Here is a 16,685-nt window from a genome sequence, read left to right as displayed (position 1 = left end):
CAAGCTCCTGCACAGTGAGCCTTCAGGTCCTCTCCCTGGTTGCTGGCTTCCCTGATCTTCTCTCTGCTCTGCTGGGCGGTCCTGCTTCCTCACTTCCCACTCCCAACCCCACACACTCCTGAGCCCTGCCGGGGACCCTCGTCCTCACTGTGCTCTCCCCTCTCAGGTTCAGAGGGCTCTGCTTGGAGCGATTGGGTGGGTCCGGGTCCTCACACAGACTCTGGCCACCGTCAGGACCAGGCCTCAGCTGGTGCCACGCTCTGCGGGGACGGAGGCAGTCCCAGTCCAGAGGGATGGAGTCGTCTGTCACCCCAGGCCCAGAGGACTCTCCATGTGCCTCCAACTGGCTAAGGGAGTATCTTAGGGGGCTGCATCCCTGCATCTCTTGCTCTCTCTCTCACACACACACACACACACACACTCTCTCACACCCTCCCCCTTCCTCCCCTTTCCTCTCTCTCCTCCTAAGAGGTGTGAATCCTGCCGGAGCTTTAAAAAAAGATTGGCCGGGGGATGATGAAGGTCAGGGGTCAGGGTTTCCCTGAGAACAGGAAGCTCTGCGAGGGTCCCGAGTGGAAGGTGGAGTCCCCCTGGCGCACACAGGCGGCTCCTTGAGCTCCTGCCTCAGGACAGGTGGCGCCTCGGCTGCTGAGCTCTTCCTTTCTCTTCTCCTCTTGGCCACTCCTTGAGAGCCCTCCCTCACCCTCCCACACCGGCTTTACAAAAATAATCAGCTTTGAGATGTAATTTATATGCAATAAAATTCACCTATTTTAAATATAAGGTTCAATCTTGGCAAATATACACAGTTGTGTAACCACACCAGAATTACGTGTACAGTATTTCACCACCTCATCCCCTCCCGCCCCAGCCCAGGTGACCATGGACCTGCTTTCTGTCACTAGAACCCAACTGGCTTTTATACCTTCTCTGTGTTTTCCATGGTCCTAAACTATAGAATGCGCTAACGGTGTTTACTTCCTGGGGCTGTAGGAAACTTCAAATGAGATTTATAGAAATAAAATGAAGTTTTGTCTGTTATTGCATCGTGTGAAAAGAAGTAAAGCATGTTCCTTCGAATTCAAAAATATTTGAAATATTTCTCATGCTTTGCCTAAAACAGGGTCTACTTTGCAGAGCCCGAGGGGCCCCTGGGTAGTGAGGTAGCTTTCCTTCCCGCAGCTGCAGTTGCAGCCCAACCAGGCCTGCGAGGTGTCGCAGACGGAGAGAAGCACCCGCACGTCATCACCAGCAAGGAAACGTGGCCAGTGGGGCCGCACACCATGGTGCTGAAGGGCAGTGCTGGGACTACAGGGCGGGGGGCACGCTTTGAAATACTCTGCAAAGGATTTTTGTTGCTGGCGGGTGTGGAGTCCTGCAGCCCTCCATCTGTGATGCTCAGACCTCCCTGGCTCCCGGTAGGGAGGACAGAACCCAGCAAAAAATAAAGACGTTGTCTGGGTTCATAAAGGATGAGCACAGACACGGTCCTGAGAACCTGGGGAGGACCGGGCTCTTCAGAGCGAGAATGACGTCCTAGCACTTCCAAAGCCCGGGTTTACTAAGCAGGGAGGTGAAGAATTTGAGAGACAGAGAACAAATTAGTGGTTTCCTGGGGAGGAAAGGGATGGTTGGGGAGGGGGGAGGTGTGGCTGTAGGGGCAGCACAAGGAGGGGACAGGGAGGGGACAGTTCTGTATCTTGATCACAGTGATGGTTACACGAATCTACACATGTGATAAAGGACGCAGAACTAGACACGCATCACATCCGTGTCAGTGTCCTGGTTTCAACATTGTACCACAGTTCTATAAGATGTAAGCTGGGAGAAGGGGACATGGCCCTCCGTACCATTGTTGCAACTTCCTGGGAACCTATAATCATTTCAAATTGAAAAGTTAAAAACAGCAGTGAGCGAAGCTTGGAGTGCTGAGCAGAGTGCCCGCAGCACGGGGAGGGAGCAGGACGAGGTCTGTGAGCGAGTCTCTGACACACAGGACCGCAGTCAGAACCTTCCCCGATGGGGAAAGGAGCTGGAGAAAGTGGGCTACAGGGAGGACGGCTGGGACTGCCTGCATCCCAGAGAGGGGACCGGCCTCCGCCTCCCTCCAACTGCACCAGGGCGGGGAGCAGACAAGATGGCGGAAAGCCCGGTAGGGGGCGAAGCTGCAGCCCTCTGAGACAGACCCTGTGCTCCACCTGGTACCAGAACCCTGTGTCCCTAGATTCGGGCAGTGTCTGAGTGACGGGTCTGAGGGCGGCTCACAGGGCCCCCCACACCTTTGGGGAAATAGCCAAGGCCACCTGAGCTCCAGAAGGAGTGTGGAAGAGCCAGGTGGCCCAGTGGACCAGGAGCGGCTAGAATCAGGCTGAGAAGCCCTCTCGACCTTGAACCCCAGCAGTGACAAGGACAGAGCAGTGGACATCAGCTCCGCAATGCCAGAAAGACCAGAGGCCCAGCGCCGGATCAGCAGGTGTCAGCGTGCAGCGCCCAGCGGCAGGCAGTGAAGCCCCCACCAGAAGAGGCTGAAGGCAGCTCAGGGCAACCTACTCCTCTCCTGATGCAGGAGATAAGGAGAAAGCGAGGAGGATTCGAACATTCGCCCAAAGGAGACGAAGTTAAAAAGTAACTGTCACATTAAAAGGGTCAAGATTAAGTGCTTTCTGCTGAAAACTGAGCTGTCCTAGGGTATGGAGGAGGCTGGGACAGGTAGGGGCTAGAGCTGGGGTCTTGGTCACAGGACCAGCCTCCACAGCGGGTCTGCCTGTGGTGCTGGGGCGCAGCTGGCTGGCCAGCCCTCTCCTCGGCGCTCCACTCAAGAACAGACTACTCAACAGTGCTCAGGACTTCAAAGGCACTTCACACACGTCCACAGCCAACGCTGAGGTGGTTCCCTCACACCTGGTTCTGCTCCTACGTTCTTGACATCAGAGACGGGCCCACCATCCCTGATCTGTGCAAGCTGGAAGTCGGGGCCCACGCTTGACAACTCCACTGCTCACCCTTTACCCCCAACCCACCAGATCTCAGAATGCGCTCCTGACGTCTGCTTCTCTCTGAATGCTGCCCCGTCCCTGTCCCTCTACTGCCTGAATTAAGAGCCTCCTAATTTGTATCCACATAACACAATGCTTTTATCCCACTTCACAAAAGTGATCAACTTTGCCTGGTAGAATCTAACAGTCCATAATGAGATTTCTCCTATGTCTCAAAACCATCTCATTACAGTTAGCTCTTTGAATCTAGGTCTGAACAAGGTCCATACATTACACGTAGTTGTTATGTCTCTTGTCTGGGTGAGTCCTTACTCACTTTTTTTTTTTTTGAGGAAGATTAGCCCTGAGCGAACATCTGTTACCAATCCTCCTCTTTTTGCTGAGGAAGATTGGCCCTGAGCTAACATCCATGCCCATCTTCCTCTACTTTATATGTGGGATGCCTGCCACAGCATGGCTTGATAAGCGGTGTGTAGGTCTGCGCCCAGGATCCGGACCAGAGAACACCAGGCCACCAAAGTGGAATGCGCAAACTTACCTGCTGTGCCATTAGGCCTGCCCCCTCAATTTTTTTTTATGCCAATGAAATTTTGCAGAAACCAACTCAAGTGTTTTGCAGACTGTCCTGCATTTGCATTTGTCTTTTTGCTTCTTTATGGTATCAATTCAACAAATGGTTCTGGGAAAACTGATATCTACATGCAAAGGAACGAAGTTGGACCCCTACCTCACACCATATGCAAAAGTCAATTCCAAATGGATCAAAGACCTAAATGTAAGACCTAAAATTATAAAATTCTTAGAGGAAAACTTCATAACATTAGATTTGGCAATGATTTCTTGGAATAACACCAAAAGCACCAGCAACAAATGTAAAAATAGATTAATTAGACTGCATCAAAACTAAAACTTCTGTGCATTGAAGGACACAATCAAGAGTGAAAAGGCAACCTATGGAATGGGAGAAAATATTCGCAAATCACATATCTGATCAGTATCCAGAACAGATAAAGAATTTCTATAACTCAACAACAACAAAAGAGATTTAAAAAGTGGGCAAAGGACTTGAAAAGACATGTCTCCAAAGAAGATATACAAATGGCCAACAAGCACATGAAAAGATGTTCAACATCACTAATCATTAGGGAAATGCAAATCAAAACCACAGTGAAATACTGCTTCACACCCACTGGGATGGCTACAAAACCCCCAAAATAGCAAGTGTTGATGAGGACATAGAGAAACTGGAACGTTGTGCACTGTTGGTGGGAATGTAAGATGGCACAGCTGCTGTGGAAAACAGTGTGGAGGCTCCTCAAAAAATTAAACATAGGATTACCATTTTCTCCAGCAATTCCACTTCTGGGCACAGACCCAGAAGAATTGAAAACAGGGTCTTCAAGAGGTATTTGTACACCCGTGTTCACAGCAGCACTATCAAAATAGCCAAAATGTGGAAGTAACTGAAGTGTCCGTCATCAGATGAACTGGCAAACACAATGTGGTCTGTGCATACAATGGAATATGATTCAACCTTAAAAAGGAAGGAAATTCTGACACCTGCTACAAGATAGATGAACCTTGAGAACATTATGCTAAGTGAAATAAGCCAGTCACAAAGACAAATACTTGTATGAATAATTAAATTCATAAAGACAGAAAGTAGAATGGTGGTTGCTTAGGGCTGGGAGGAGGGGAAATGGGAAATTAGTGTTTAATGGGGACAGAGTTTCAATTTTGCAAGACGAAAAAGTTCTGGAAATGGATGGTGGTTGGTGATGGCTGCACAACATTATGAATGTACTTAATGCCACTGAACTAATTGTACACTTAAAATGATTACAATGATAAATTTTGTTATGTGTATTTTACCACAATAAAAAAATTTTCGAAAAAATAAAGAACAATCTATTAGATTTTTCCAAAAAGATTCTGTTATTTCTGGCTTGCAACTTACTAGGTTCACGCTGAGTGCCTTGTAATACCTATGTAGACCTAAAACCATGCAGAAGTGCTCCATTCTAGCAAATAAAGCTTTCAATTAGAAAAATGGCTGGGGCAGCGTCTACATCCTGAGTCTTCCAGAGAGGGACTTCCCAGGATCAACGTCCACCTGGTCAGAGGCTGAATGTGCCTCTGCGCTGGGTCACAGGACATGCAAGCAGGACCCCCAATACAGGAGATTGAGAATGACTTCTGGGCATGGTCGTTGTCCTCCAAGGAGGTCCCCTGGCCTGGAAGGGCCGTTGGTTACAGCTGTCCCGGGGCGGACAGGCAGCTAGGACTGAGGAACAGGAAAGCTACGAGCCCAGACTAACGGGGCAGCAGGGAGTGGAAATACGTCTATGAATGCTCTTCGCACAATTCAGTGCTAACAGATTTCCAAATCTCTGAAAAATAGAATATTGTGAAGAAAAATGCAATTAACCAAAATTGCATCAAGAAGTAAAAGCCTCTGAATAGACCATAACATGAGAAAACCAAAATCAAGTCTAAATAATGTTCTTCAAAAACCTCTGGGTGAATCAGGTTGTGCAACCTGAAACTAATATAATGTTATATGTCAATTATATCTTTAAAAGAATTAAGAAAAAAATACATAAATAAAAATCTCTAGGAGTAAATGGTTTTATAAGTCAGGCTCTTTGCAACTTTTAACTAGGCTGTAGTGGCGACACCGTGCAAACAGATGCATTAACTTCCAGGTGTGGCTGGGGCTCCCAGAGTGTGGCTGGCTCTCAAACTCCAGGTTGGCATTACCAGGGCACCCGTCAGAAAGGCAAACTCTTGGCTGCAGCCAGACCTACAGAATCTGGGCTGGGGCACAGCCCTCTGTGCTGTAACTGGACTCCTGGGGCTCAGGAGACACCTCTACTCCGGTGTCTGGATTTCTCATCTCTCCTTACCCACGAATTACTGATTCTAATTCTGCCTTATACAGCTGTGCGTCCAGTTCGTTGTATCTTTAGATTGGGCACCTTATTCTTAATCAAAGATAATTTTCAGTCCATTTATCTGCAATTTCTCAAGTTCATATTTTGAATAATAGGACTCTTATCGAGTGCTTTATTTTATTTTTTAATTACCAAACTAATAGATCCTCATTATCAAAACCAGAAAATGCATGTAAGCAGAAATCAGAATTTTTTTTTTTAAGATTGGCACCTGAGCTAACATCTGCTGCCAATCTTTTTGTTTTTGTTTTTCTTCTTCTTCTCCCCAAAGCCCCCCAGTACATAGCTGTATATTTTAGTTGTGGGTCCTTCTAGTTGTGGCAGGTGGGACGCCGCCTCAGCATGGCCTGATGAGGGTGCCAGGTCCGCGCCCATGATCTGAACTGGTGAAACCCTAGGGCTGCCAAAAGATGAGGGTGCCAGGTCCGCGCCCATGATCTGAACTGGTGAAACCCTAGGGCTGCCAAAGCGGAGCACACAAACTTAACCACTCAGCCTTGGGGCCGGCCCCAAGACAATTCTGATTACATATAATTCTATCCTCCAAAGAGAACCTACGTCATCATTCTGGTATGCGTACTTCCAGATCTTTCTCTGGAAAGAAGGTAATTTCTTTCACTTACCCAAAAAGGGATCAACTTGTATACATTGCGTTGTGACTTGCCTTTTTCATTTCACAATATATTATGAGCAATTTTCCTTGTTGATCAATAAACTTTTACTGTGGTTGTCTCAAAGTCCTTACTGTATGATTTTCTGAGCTAATCTCCTATTGTTGGGATTGATTAAATGAGCTCATATTTGGAGAGTATTTAGGCCAGTGCCTGGCACCTGGTAAGCGCTATATAATTGGCCTCAAAATGTGTTCATCTAAAGGCAACAAATGTACAGAAGAAACTGGCAAATCTGCAATCACAAAGGAAGATTTCTCACGTAAGCTTCTTGGAAAACTGCATATCAAGTAGACACATAATGGGGGCAGCCATGAGGACTGGAAGACCCTCCGTGTATACCTCAACAAGCCTCCGCGAAGCTGCATTCTCCTGCAGGCCGCATTCCCGGACCACCGTGCACTTCTTGCGCCCCTGTTCCCGCCTCAATCCAAGCGACCTTGCACAGCCGCCTCGCTGCTCTCCCGACATCCTCCTGGCTGGCCCTCCCGGCTGCGTCAAGGCACAGCTGCTCTGAACTCCAACCTGCACTCGTGTGCTGCTTCGAACCCCAGCTCTGCCACGGCTCTGTTACTCAGGCCCAGCTGCCCCTGGAAGGTAGGACCATGCCGACTGTCCGGCCTCCCCCAGCTCCCTGCCTTCCAGCTCCAGCCACGCCGGCCCTGGGGGGGCGCTCCTGGAACGGTCTGCTCCTCCCCTGGGGCACTGGCAGCTGGGCTTCCGTCTCCTGCAAGGCCCCACTCCCAGACCCCTTTGCTCAGGCGGCGGACCCTCACTGGGCGTTCCGACCCAGCTCCAAGCCCCCTCCCCCGTCATCTTTCCCTGACCTCTGATAATCAGGTCAGTGGCACACCCTGACCCCTCGCCTTGCCAGTTCGCAACACAGTTCTGTCTGTACTTTTGTTTCCGGGATAAACAGGTAACTGGATCAATCCCACCAGCTTCTCGCCTATGACTGAGTCAGGCGGAGGTGCACCACCTGTCAGGGAACCTGCCCTGGAGGCCTGGCCCCGCCCTCCTCACGTGACAGGACTTGGCCCCACCCCCTCGTAGAGGGCTCACCTCGCCTCCAGGAATCTGCGAGCGAGCCCGTGCCGTGGGCCGGAGGGCAGCGCCTGACCTGGGGACGCGGGCTTCTTCTTGGAGAGCATGTCAGCACTGAAGAGGAACCTTCTGGGAGCGTGCGGGGTGCGTGGGTTCCCGGGCTGCTGCAGGCAGCGAGCAGCTTTCGTCTGTGGAGGTGGGCTCCGTCTTGTCTCCTGGCCGGAGCCAATCTTGTTCATCCTCCCTCCTTCCTCAGCATCTGGGGCGCTCCCTTCCCCCCACAGCTGCTTCTTCCCGGTTCAGGATGCACGGTTAAGGGAGAGACCAGCGGGCGAGGGGCAGGGCCGGGGGAGGGGAGGGGGAATCCCGTTAAGTTTTGATCACTTACTGCTGCATCCTCTAAAGAGATTATGTCCATTTTGTTCCCACCAGGAAAGAATTAGACCAGTTTTCCCACCTCCTGCCCAATGCTCGGTGCTATCTTTTAAAGATAGTGCTTTTAAATCTATCTGTTAAATCTTGGCCAATCTGATGGTGAAAATGAGAGTCTCCTCTTTTGTTTGGCTCTTATTGATATCGATTTCATACATTTAATTTAGAGTCAAATAGTATTTCAGAGTTGATATGAAAAGGAGCCCTCCCCGGCATTCCCCCCTCCCAGGGACAATTCCTTGCAACACTTTTAGCTGATTATTTTGGTATCTATTTCCATATCTCCACATAATATCCTAGTACTTGGTTTTTCAAGTACTTCTCAAAACTGTGGTTTTTCACACCATATGCTAGTGCCTTGGTACCAGGCATTATAGATTTAGCTCTTTCACACCCTGCCCTCCTGCCAGATCTCCTCAATATGTTCAGACACATCACAGCTTCTCTCAATTCCATCCTCCTAACCCATTCTCTCCAGGAATCTTCAAACCTGCCTGATCTAGCCTGGCCTGGCTCACAGCTGTCATCCAGGGAGCTCCCGGCCTCTCCTGAACTGCGTTCCTTGTCTTCCTCTTTCTTGGCTTACTCCCTCATTTTGCTGTACCATATCCTCTAGTGGTTTTCTGAGAAAGGATACATACAAGGTAAACTTTATCTTCCATGTTGTAAAGTGTATCTATTCCATTCTCACAATTTATATTTTGCCTAGGCTTAGAATTCTAAGTTGAAAATCACTTTCCTTTAGAGTTTTGAAGGCATTGCCCCATTTTCTTCCAGCTTTCAGGACGTGTTGAAGTCTGAAGCCATTCCAATCCTGAAATGTTTGTATTCATTTTATCTGGGAAATTTAGGATTTTCTTTGTCCCTAGTGTTCTGAAGTTTCACAATAGTATACATTGTGGAGGTCTATTTTCATTTATCTCCTGAACCCTTGGTGGGCCCCATTCACTTTAGAAACATAGCCTTCAGGCTCTGGGAAATTTTCTTGAATCATATCTTTATCTAACTCTCCTCCATTTTCTATTCTATTTCTAGAATTCCTATTATTCAGATGTTAGACATCTAGTGATCTTTTAATTTTCTTATTTCCTCTCCCATTTTTCACTTTTGTAATTTTGTTCTATTTCTAGGGGAACTTCTTCAACTTTATCTGCCAACCCATATGTTTTTTATTTTAGCCATTCCATTTAATTTGTAAGCCCTTTTCTCTGAGTGCTCTTTTTTTAAAAAAAGAAAAGTATCCTATTTATATTTCAAGGATACAATCTTATCTCTGAGGATATTAATTAGTTTTCTGGGGTTTTTCTCTTCACATTGCCTTTGTCCTCCACATTTCATCTTGCAGTTTTTCTTTTGTTCTTTATCTGTGAGGTGTCTGACGTAATAACTTCTCTGCGTTGGTCGAGTTTTCCTTCGGTCCCTGTGCTGTGTGCTGCAGGCCTCCCTGAGGAGCCCCGGGAGGCTGGCTGTGGGCTCCCAGTTGAGAGTAGGCACTGAAGAGCTGAGGGAAGTCCTGAGCCTGTGGCTGTGGCTTCGACATGTGGCTCAGCCTCATCTTTAAGGAGCCACCAGAGACACTGCCTTTTGGTCTTTCCTCTCAGCTGGTCCTGCTTCCAGGAGGTTCTTCTGTTTTCCTGCCTGAGGGGAATAGGGCCGCCATGCTGGGAGCTGAGAGAGGTCTGGAGCTTGGGTCTCAGTAGAATGTAGACACCTGTTCACGCCCTGCCTCCTGCCTCCATTTTCAGTGCAGGGAAGAGTCTGGCCTCCTCTGCCAGCGGGAGGGAGGAGGCGAAGGCAGTCAGCTGTCTGGGGGAGGGGGCTCTGTCTGACTCCCAGCAGGGGAGTTTAATCAGTCTTCTGCTCTTAGCCCCATCTTTACTTCCATGGCACCTCCGCACCTGCTACCTGATGCCAGAAACCTGAGATGTTCTTGAGGTTCTGCCACGTGGATCGAGCAGCTTGTGGGCTTTCCCGGCTGCTGGTTAGGATTCGGTCCCTTGGCTTCCCTCCTCTGCCGGGCCACTTACTATGTGGCCACCGGCATTCTCGTTTCCCAGATCTTGTCCCTGTTTCCTCTCACATGATTGTTGTTCTTGTCGGCTGATGCCTTAAAAAACCCCTTTGTTGTTACCTTGTGGGGTGTGGGGAGAGGGCATGAGTGGGTCCGTTCTTCCACCTGCCATCCAGCCTTTCCTTTCATTTGTATTTATTTGTAAGTTTGAACATCTTTTCACGCATTTGTTGGCTTATCTCCCCCTACTTCTCTGGCTTTTTAAAAAGTCCTTGCCCCATTTCTCAGTGGAGTTGTTATTGTCTTGTTATTCAATATTGAGAACATTTATTTTCACCCAGTCACTGAACATCATTTCTACCTGCCCCTAGTTTGCTTCTTGGGGGAAATTTTTCCTAGGTGACTGAAGTGTATTCAGAGATGCCCCATCCTGGGTGCAGTGAAGGTCCCCTCACCCTGGGCACCGAGGGCTGCATCCGGGTCGAGGTGGGTAGGAGGCTCACCCGCACAAAGCATTACGTGGGTCGTCTGGCCCCTCAGCAGCTGGCGCCCCACTTCTGTCTGCTCTGCATCGCCAGCCTCTCTTGCCTCTGGAAGCATCTCTTTAAACATCCGCATTCCCACCTGCGTCCTGTTCACAATCTAAACTGCCCTCCACATCCCGACCTCACGTCTTCAGGTGTGCGTGCCCACTCACAGCACAGCTGGGCCTCAGCCCCCTGGCGGGCAGCTGCCTGCCCCCTCCCAGGGCTGTCTCTGTGCAGTGACTCTTCTACCAGAGTGGGGCAGGACTCAGCCCAGCTGTTCTCTTCCCTCACGTCTGTGCTTTGGCCTGTCCCTCACAATGTCTCCTGGAAGGAAGGGAGCGGGATGGAGCACCGAGTTTCCTTATTTGCTCTGCCTTTTTCTTGCTTTAGCCCTGGGAATCCGTCTACTCTCAGGAAGGAGGGAGTGTGGGCAAGTGTATCAGTCGTCCATTGCACAATACTGGGGTGTAACAACAGCAAGTCCTCAGTAGCAAGCAGCAACCGTCTCTCAGCTCACAAACCTGCAGGGTCCTGCCAAGCTGGACCAGGCTCAAGCCTCAGTTCTTCTGGCCCCACTGGAGTCCGGCAGGCATCAGCAGCAGCTGCTGGTCATCTAGGCCGGTGCTCCTCAGCGGTTAGCACGCATTGGAATCACCAGTGGGTGTGCTCAGCCCCAGGTCCCTGGGCCTCACCACCCGAGATTCAGTGGCACGGAATCCACCTCTCCTGGCTCGTTCAGGTCGGCAGGTCAGCCGGCTCTGGGCTGACCCACAAAGAGTGGGGTGCCTCAGCTCTCTGCTTGTTTTCTCACACTCCAGCAGGCCAGCTCCAGCATGTTCTCACGGCAGTTGCAGGGGCACTGGCCAGGTTGCAGGAGCCCCTCTGAGACGTCTGTTGTGTTACACTGGCCCACATCCTCTGAGCCCAGAGCCCAAGTGTGTCATGTGGCCTGGGGTGAGGCTGTGAGAGAGGGAGGAATTGAGGCCTTCAGAGCGAGCCGCCTGCCCTGGGAGACACTGAAGAAAACGCACTCGGACGCGGCGCCTTCGCCCAGAGCTCCCTGTCTTCATCTCCTTGGCGCATTGCGTGTCTATCTCTACCCGGGCTCCCTTCTGGCCTGTGTCTTCAACACCTGCTCACTAAGGACGTCGGTTTGGCCTCCCGAACATATCTGACGTCCACCCGCTTCTCTCCCTTCCCACTGCATCCCACCTGGTTTTAAGGGCTGTCACCGCTTCCTTAAACTGTTGCCACAGCCCCTGGCTTTTCCTCTTTCCCCTGAGGCGAAGCTCTGCCAGTCTGATCTGTACCCCGCAGCGGACGTGCGTGTCTGCAGTGCGGCCCTGAGCGTGGCACGCTCTGCTGGCGGCGCTGGCCTCCTGGTGGAGGCTCTGCTGGGCGCCCACCGGGCAGCTGTGCCAGGAAGTGCAGGGCCTCCTTCTCGCACCCAAGGAGAGCCCCCGTTTCTGCCGTTTCCACTGTGTTCTGACTCTGGCAGGGGGGACTTTTGGAATTCATCTTTCTCTTCCTCCTGCCGCCCCAGGTCTCTCTGGAGCCCAGCCGTTAGTCCTCTCAGGTTCTTGTTTTCCATGTGGGGGTGGGGGCTGGGGGCTTCTAAGGATAGGAAAGAACAATGTAATGAGATGTTGCCTCAAAGAAATATTACCCCCAAGCCCATCCACCACTGAAAACTACAGTTCGTGCTGTTGGCCCTCCCCTGATGCTCCTGGCCCCTCCCCAGGGTGGCCGCACACTCCCTTCCTGGACCCCTTCCTTCTCCTCCAGCCTCTGTCCGCTCCACAGATAGGGAGCCAGGACAGCAAGCTGGCCACGGGTAACCCGGCTTGGGGAGGAGCAGAGCTCGTCCACATCTACCATGGGGGCAGCCGCCTCCCAGGAACGGGCTGTGCAGGAACACGTGCCCTGTGCCGCCCAGCCCTCCAAGGAAATCCGAGCGCCTCCTGCTGCTACGGGGGCAGGCTCAAGGTCTGCCTGCGGCTTGTGTGTCTGTACGGGAGACGGACCTCTCACTGACGCAGCCTGCTGTCTCATGACAGTGGGGACCCCCTGTGTTGTCCACTCCTGGATGGGGTGCCCAGCCCCTTGGACTCACATGCTGGTGCCCTTTGGGGGTGATCTCTGGGTGGGGTATCCCCCTCCAGCTGCCTCAGCAGCTTCAGTCTGGCCTTGGGGCGTCTCCAGCTTTGATCCCTGCGTGGGAGGCCAGCACTGGGCCACCATGGCCTCCGGTGTATTGCCTTACTCTGTGGGACCCCCGCCCCTGTACTCCTCCGGCCCTCCAGCTCTGAGCAGGGACGCCCCCGGCCACTGTACCCAGGTGGGATGGCAGACTCCAGCCAGCTCAGCCTTCCCGGCTGTGGGGGTTGGGGGGGGGGTGGCGCTCATCCAGAGGAGCTTCTCCGTTGAAGAGGTGCCAGGCCCCTCCATCAGAGTGGGCCTCCAGGTTCAGCATTTGGGCGCCTGCGCTGTCCTCCAGCCCCGAACTCCGCCCTCTGCCCCCTTCCCGCAGCTTGGACCCTCAGCCCAATCCCCGGTGCCCCCGCTCCCCCCGGCCACCCTGCAGGGCCTGCTGCTGCCTCTTCTAGCTCTGATCAATCTCCAGTCACTCCCCAACCAGGGGAGACACACTGCATGATGCCCAGTGAGCTGTGGGTCTGCCCAGACTCTTGGGTTTGACTTTTTTTTTACTTTTAAAGGCTCTCAGATGGAAGTTCTTCACTGTTCCTCAGGGCACAGCACACTCTCTCGGGCCCGTGCAAGGCCCTCTACTGATTATTTATTTCCACTTCATTTGTCCCCTCTGCCCTTTGACCCTTGCTGCCTGCACCCTTTCCTGTCCTCAGCCCTGTCACAGGCCAGCGCTCTAGTATATCTCATATAGGTCCTCAAATACGCATGAGTGCAACCTTGTGAAGTGCATTTTGTACACTTGTGTTTTAAATACATGAGTGAAGCACTATGATACCCCTGCTGCCTGCTCTTTAGCAGCTCACACAGTGTTTAAGGCCCACCCCTTGGGTTGTAAGTGGGTTTAGTTTGTGGTCTGAGCCGCTCTGCAGAAGGTCATAGTGCAGCCCACCGGCCGTGGCTGAAAGTGAGCTAGGAAGATAGGAGTTACAGGTTGGAAAAGGAAGCGCTCTGCATTTACTGAGGAACAAGTATAGTGTGGAAATGAGCAGCTCTGGGTTTGACTGTGGGGCCGGGTGTTGGGGTGCGAAAGAGAACTAGATGATTGGCAGCGAGGAGGGGCCCCTTGCTGGGAGGGTCATCCACATGGATTTGGAAATTACAAAGAAATAGGGCAGGAGAAGTGCTGAAAGCTGCAAGGCCAGCTGCAGAACTGTGAGAAATGAGAGAAGACTGTGGCCAGAGGGAGTGGCGACAGTGTAGTCTTATGTGACCTGTGAAGGACTGTGACTTGGAAGTGGCAGTGAGGAGCAGGAAGGACCCCTGCCCACGGGTGAGAAGACGGCCATCGCTGGAGAGGGCTGCAGGCGAGGAGTGTCCCCAGGGGAGCCAGGTGTCCATTTCGGTGGGGCTGCTCCATGGAGCTGACGCTCCTCCCCAGGGGACATCTCAAAAGCACCCCGGGACTTTCCCGAGTGACGTGGTGTTTGAAGCGTTGCCGAATTCCGGTGGGCAGGGACTTTCTCTGTGCCAGCATCCCTCCTGTGGAGAGCTGCCCTTGACGCGCCCATCCTTCCTGTGTCCCAGTGGGGCCCGCAGAGGGGAAAACCGGTTGGCAGTTGTTGAAGCCTAGAAGCTGAGTCATTTATGCAGAAGTGCATAGTGTCTTCACACAGGCTTAATGTGCATGGAATGCTAGTGAGTGTGTCTTCTAGTCGTTCCTTTTCCTGTATTTTTTAAATGGAAATGGCTTTGATCTTATTTCTCAAACCCAAGCTTATTCATAATAGTGTGACATCACGTCTTCTAGGAAGTCATGCTTGAGAATCCACATCAGTGAAATATATATTATTTCTCCTTTATATACAAGTGTTTTGACCTTTAACAAAAAGTATATATAAGTTATCTATGTTTTTTTATTAAAAATTGGAAATTATAGTTTCCCAGAAAGTTGCAAAGATAGTACAGAGAGGCCCCATGTCCCTAACCTGTTTCCCTGTGCTTGCACCCTGCCTTACTCAAGGACAGTATCAGACCAGGAAACTGAACGTGTGCGGTGTGTCTGCAGTGTGGCGTCATCTTATCACAGGTGCACCTCTGTGTAATCACCACATCATCAGCCAAGATACAGAACTGTCCCCCCAGGACGAAGACCTCTCTCATACTGCACCCCTCCCAGCCCCCTGCCCGCCATCCCTCACTCCTGGCAATCGTTAACATGTGCTTCATCTCTGCAATTTTGTCATTTTGAGAATGTTATGTAAATGGAATCATATAGTATGTGAGACCATTAGCGTTTAACATAATTATTGGTCTGTTAGGGCTTAAATCTGCTATTTTATTTTTGGTTTTATATTTGTTCCCTCTGTTTTTCATTTCTCTGTTTGCTTTTACCTGCCTTCCTAAGGGTTACTTGGGAAGAATTCCATTTTGACTTATCTATAGTGTTTTTGAATGTATTTCTTTGTATAGACTTTTAGTGAATTATTCAAATTGTTTTTCTCTTACAGGTAAGATGTCATTCCTTTCCCACTGCTTTCAAGATTTTTTTCTTTAGTTTTCAGAAGTTTGATGTATCATGTTGTGGATTTCATTGGATTTATCTCGTTTGAGATTGTTTAGTTTCTTTAATCTGTAAGTTTATGTCTTTTCCCAAATTGGAATATTTCCTGCTATTATTTCTTTGACAACCTTTTCAGCTCCAACCTCTTTGTCCTCATGTGGGACTCCAGTGACCCAAATGTTAGATCTTTTGTTATAGATCCACAGGCACCTAAATTTCTGTTCATTAATTATTTCTTCTCTTCTCTCCATTCTGCCTTTTTTTTTTTTTTTTTTTTTGCTCACTGTTGTTCAAACTGGGTCTTTTCTATTGTTCTGTCTTCAGTTTCATTCCACACACCACAGGAAGCTGGGGAAGCTGTGTGAGGTTAGAGCAGATTAAGGGTGCACACCCCTGGACTGGCAGGGAGCGCCCAGCTTCTCGTCATGCCTTAGCTAAACAGGATTGTTAGGATCAGTTCTGAGGATCTTTCAGGCAGATCATGCTGTTAAGCTGTGTGTTGGCATGGGAGGCAAAGAGAGTGGGCCCTTCTCAGCTGCCTGCATCGGGGTGTAGAGGCTGGCTGGGGGCACTGAGACAGGAGCACTCAGACCCCTTGGGGGCCCCTCCCTTGGAAAGTTTATCCCTGAATTAGAGCATTGGTTGGGCTCTCCAGCACTGTGTGAGCTAACTGTGATAGCAGGCTGCCTCGTCTTGTTCACAGTCTGCACGGGAGCATGTCTTCCCCTCTGCCTCGATCATTCCTCTTACCAGAAGACATCAAAACTGGCTTCTCAAGGAACCAGCTCTGAATTTTGTGAAGGTGAAGAAGAAAACAAATGTTTATAGTATCAATTTCTGTTTTTATCTTTATTTTTCCTTGCTTCTTTGGATTTGTATTCGTTCTATTTCCCTAATTTATTGAGTTGAACACCTAGTTCTTTTTCCTCTTACTATTTCTTGTTTCTGACAAATGTGTCACCCTCTGGGTATACTTTTGCTGTATCCTGTACTTAGGCATGTGGAGTGTTATCACTTCATTCTAAGTATTTCATGATTTGCCTTATTTCAAAGGATTGTTTAGAAGTATGCCATTTTATTTCCAGGAGTTTTAAAGTAAGAGTTAAAATTTTATCAACAGATGGTCAGGGCAGAGTATGTATGGTGTTACTTCTTTGGCATTAATTGAGGCTTCTTCCTTTGTGGCCCAGGACACGACCAGTCACAGTGGAAGCTCATAAATGCCTTGCTTGTTGGACGTCAGACTTTTGAAAAATATTCCTATTAGTTTGAACTTATTAGTAGAGTCTTAATGCTGTGATCTTGCTGATTCTGTGTGTTTGATCTGTCAGTATCAGAG

General features: G+C 50.0%; 1 protein-coding gene across 1 annotated transcript; it reads left to right on the top strand.

Moving 5' to 3' along the window:
- The first annotated feature begins 12,748 nt into the window (after positions 1–12,748).
- PRR23E (PRR23 family member E) lies at positions 12,749–13,241 on the top strand. Its single transcript, XM_008539474.2, is given in 2 exon segments — positions 12,749–13,036; positions 13,038–13,241. Coding segments are annotated over 2 exon segments (492 nt in total).
- Positions 13,242–16,685: the final 3,444 nt, after the last annotated feature.

This window comes from Equus przewalskii, chromosome 15 (assembly GCF_037783145.1).
Source record: "Equus przewalskii isolate Varuska chromosome 15, EquPr2, whole genome shotgun sequence".
Taxonomy (NCBI): domain Eukaryota; kingdom Metazoa; phylum Chordata; class Mammalia; order Perissodactyla; family Equidae; genus Equus; species Equus przewalskii.
Note: the sequence above shows the minus strand (reverse complement) of the source record. Positions and strands in the feature narration are given on the sequence as shown.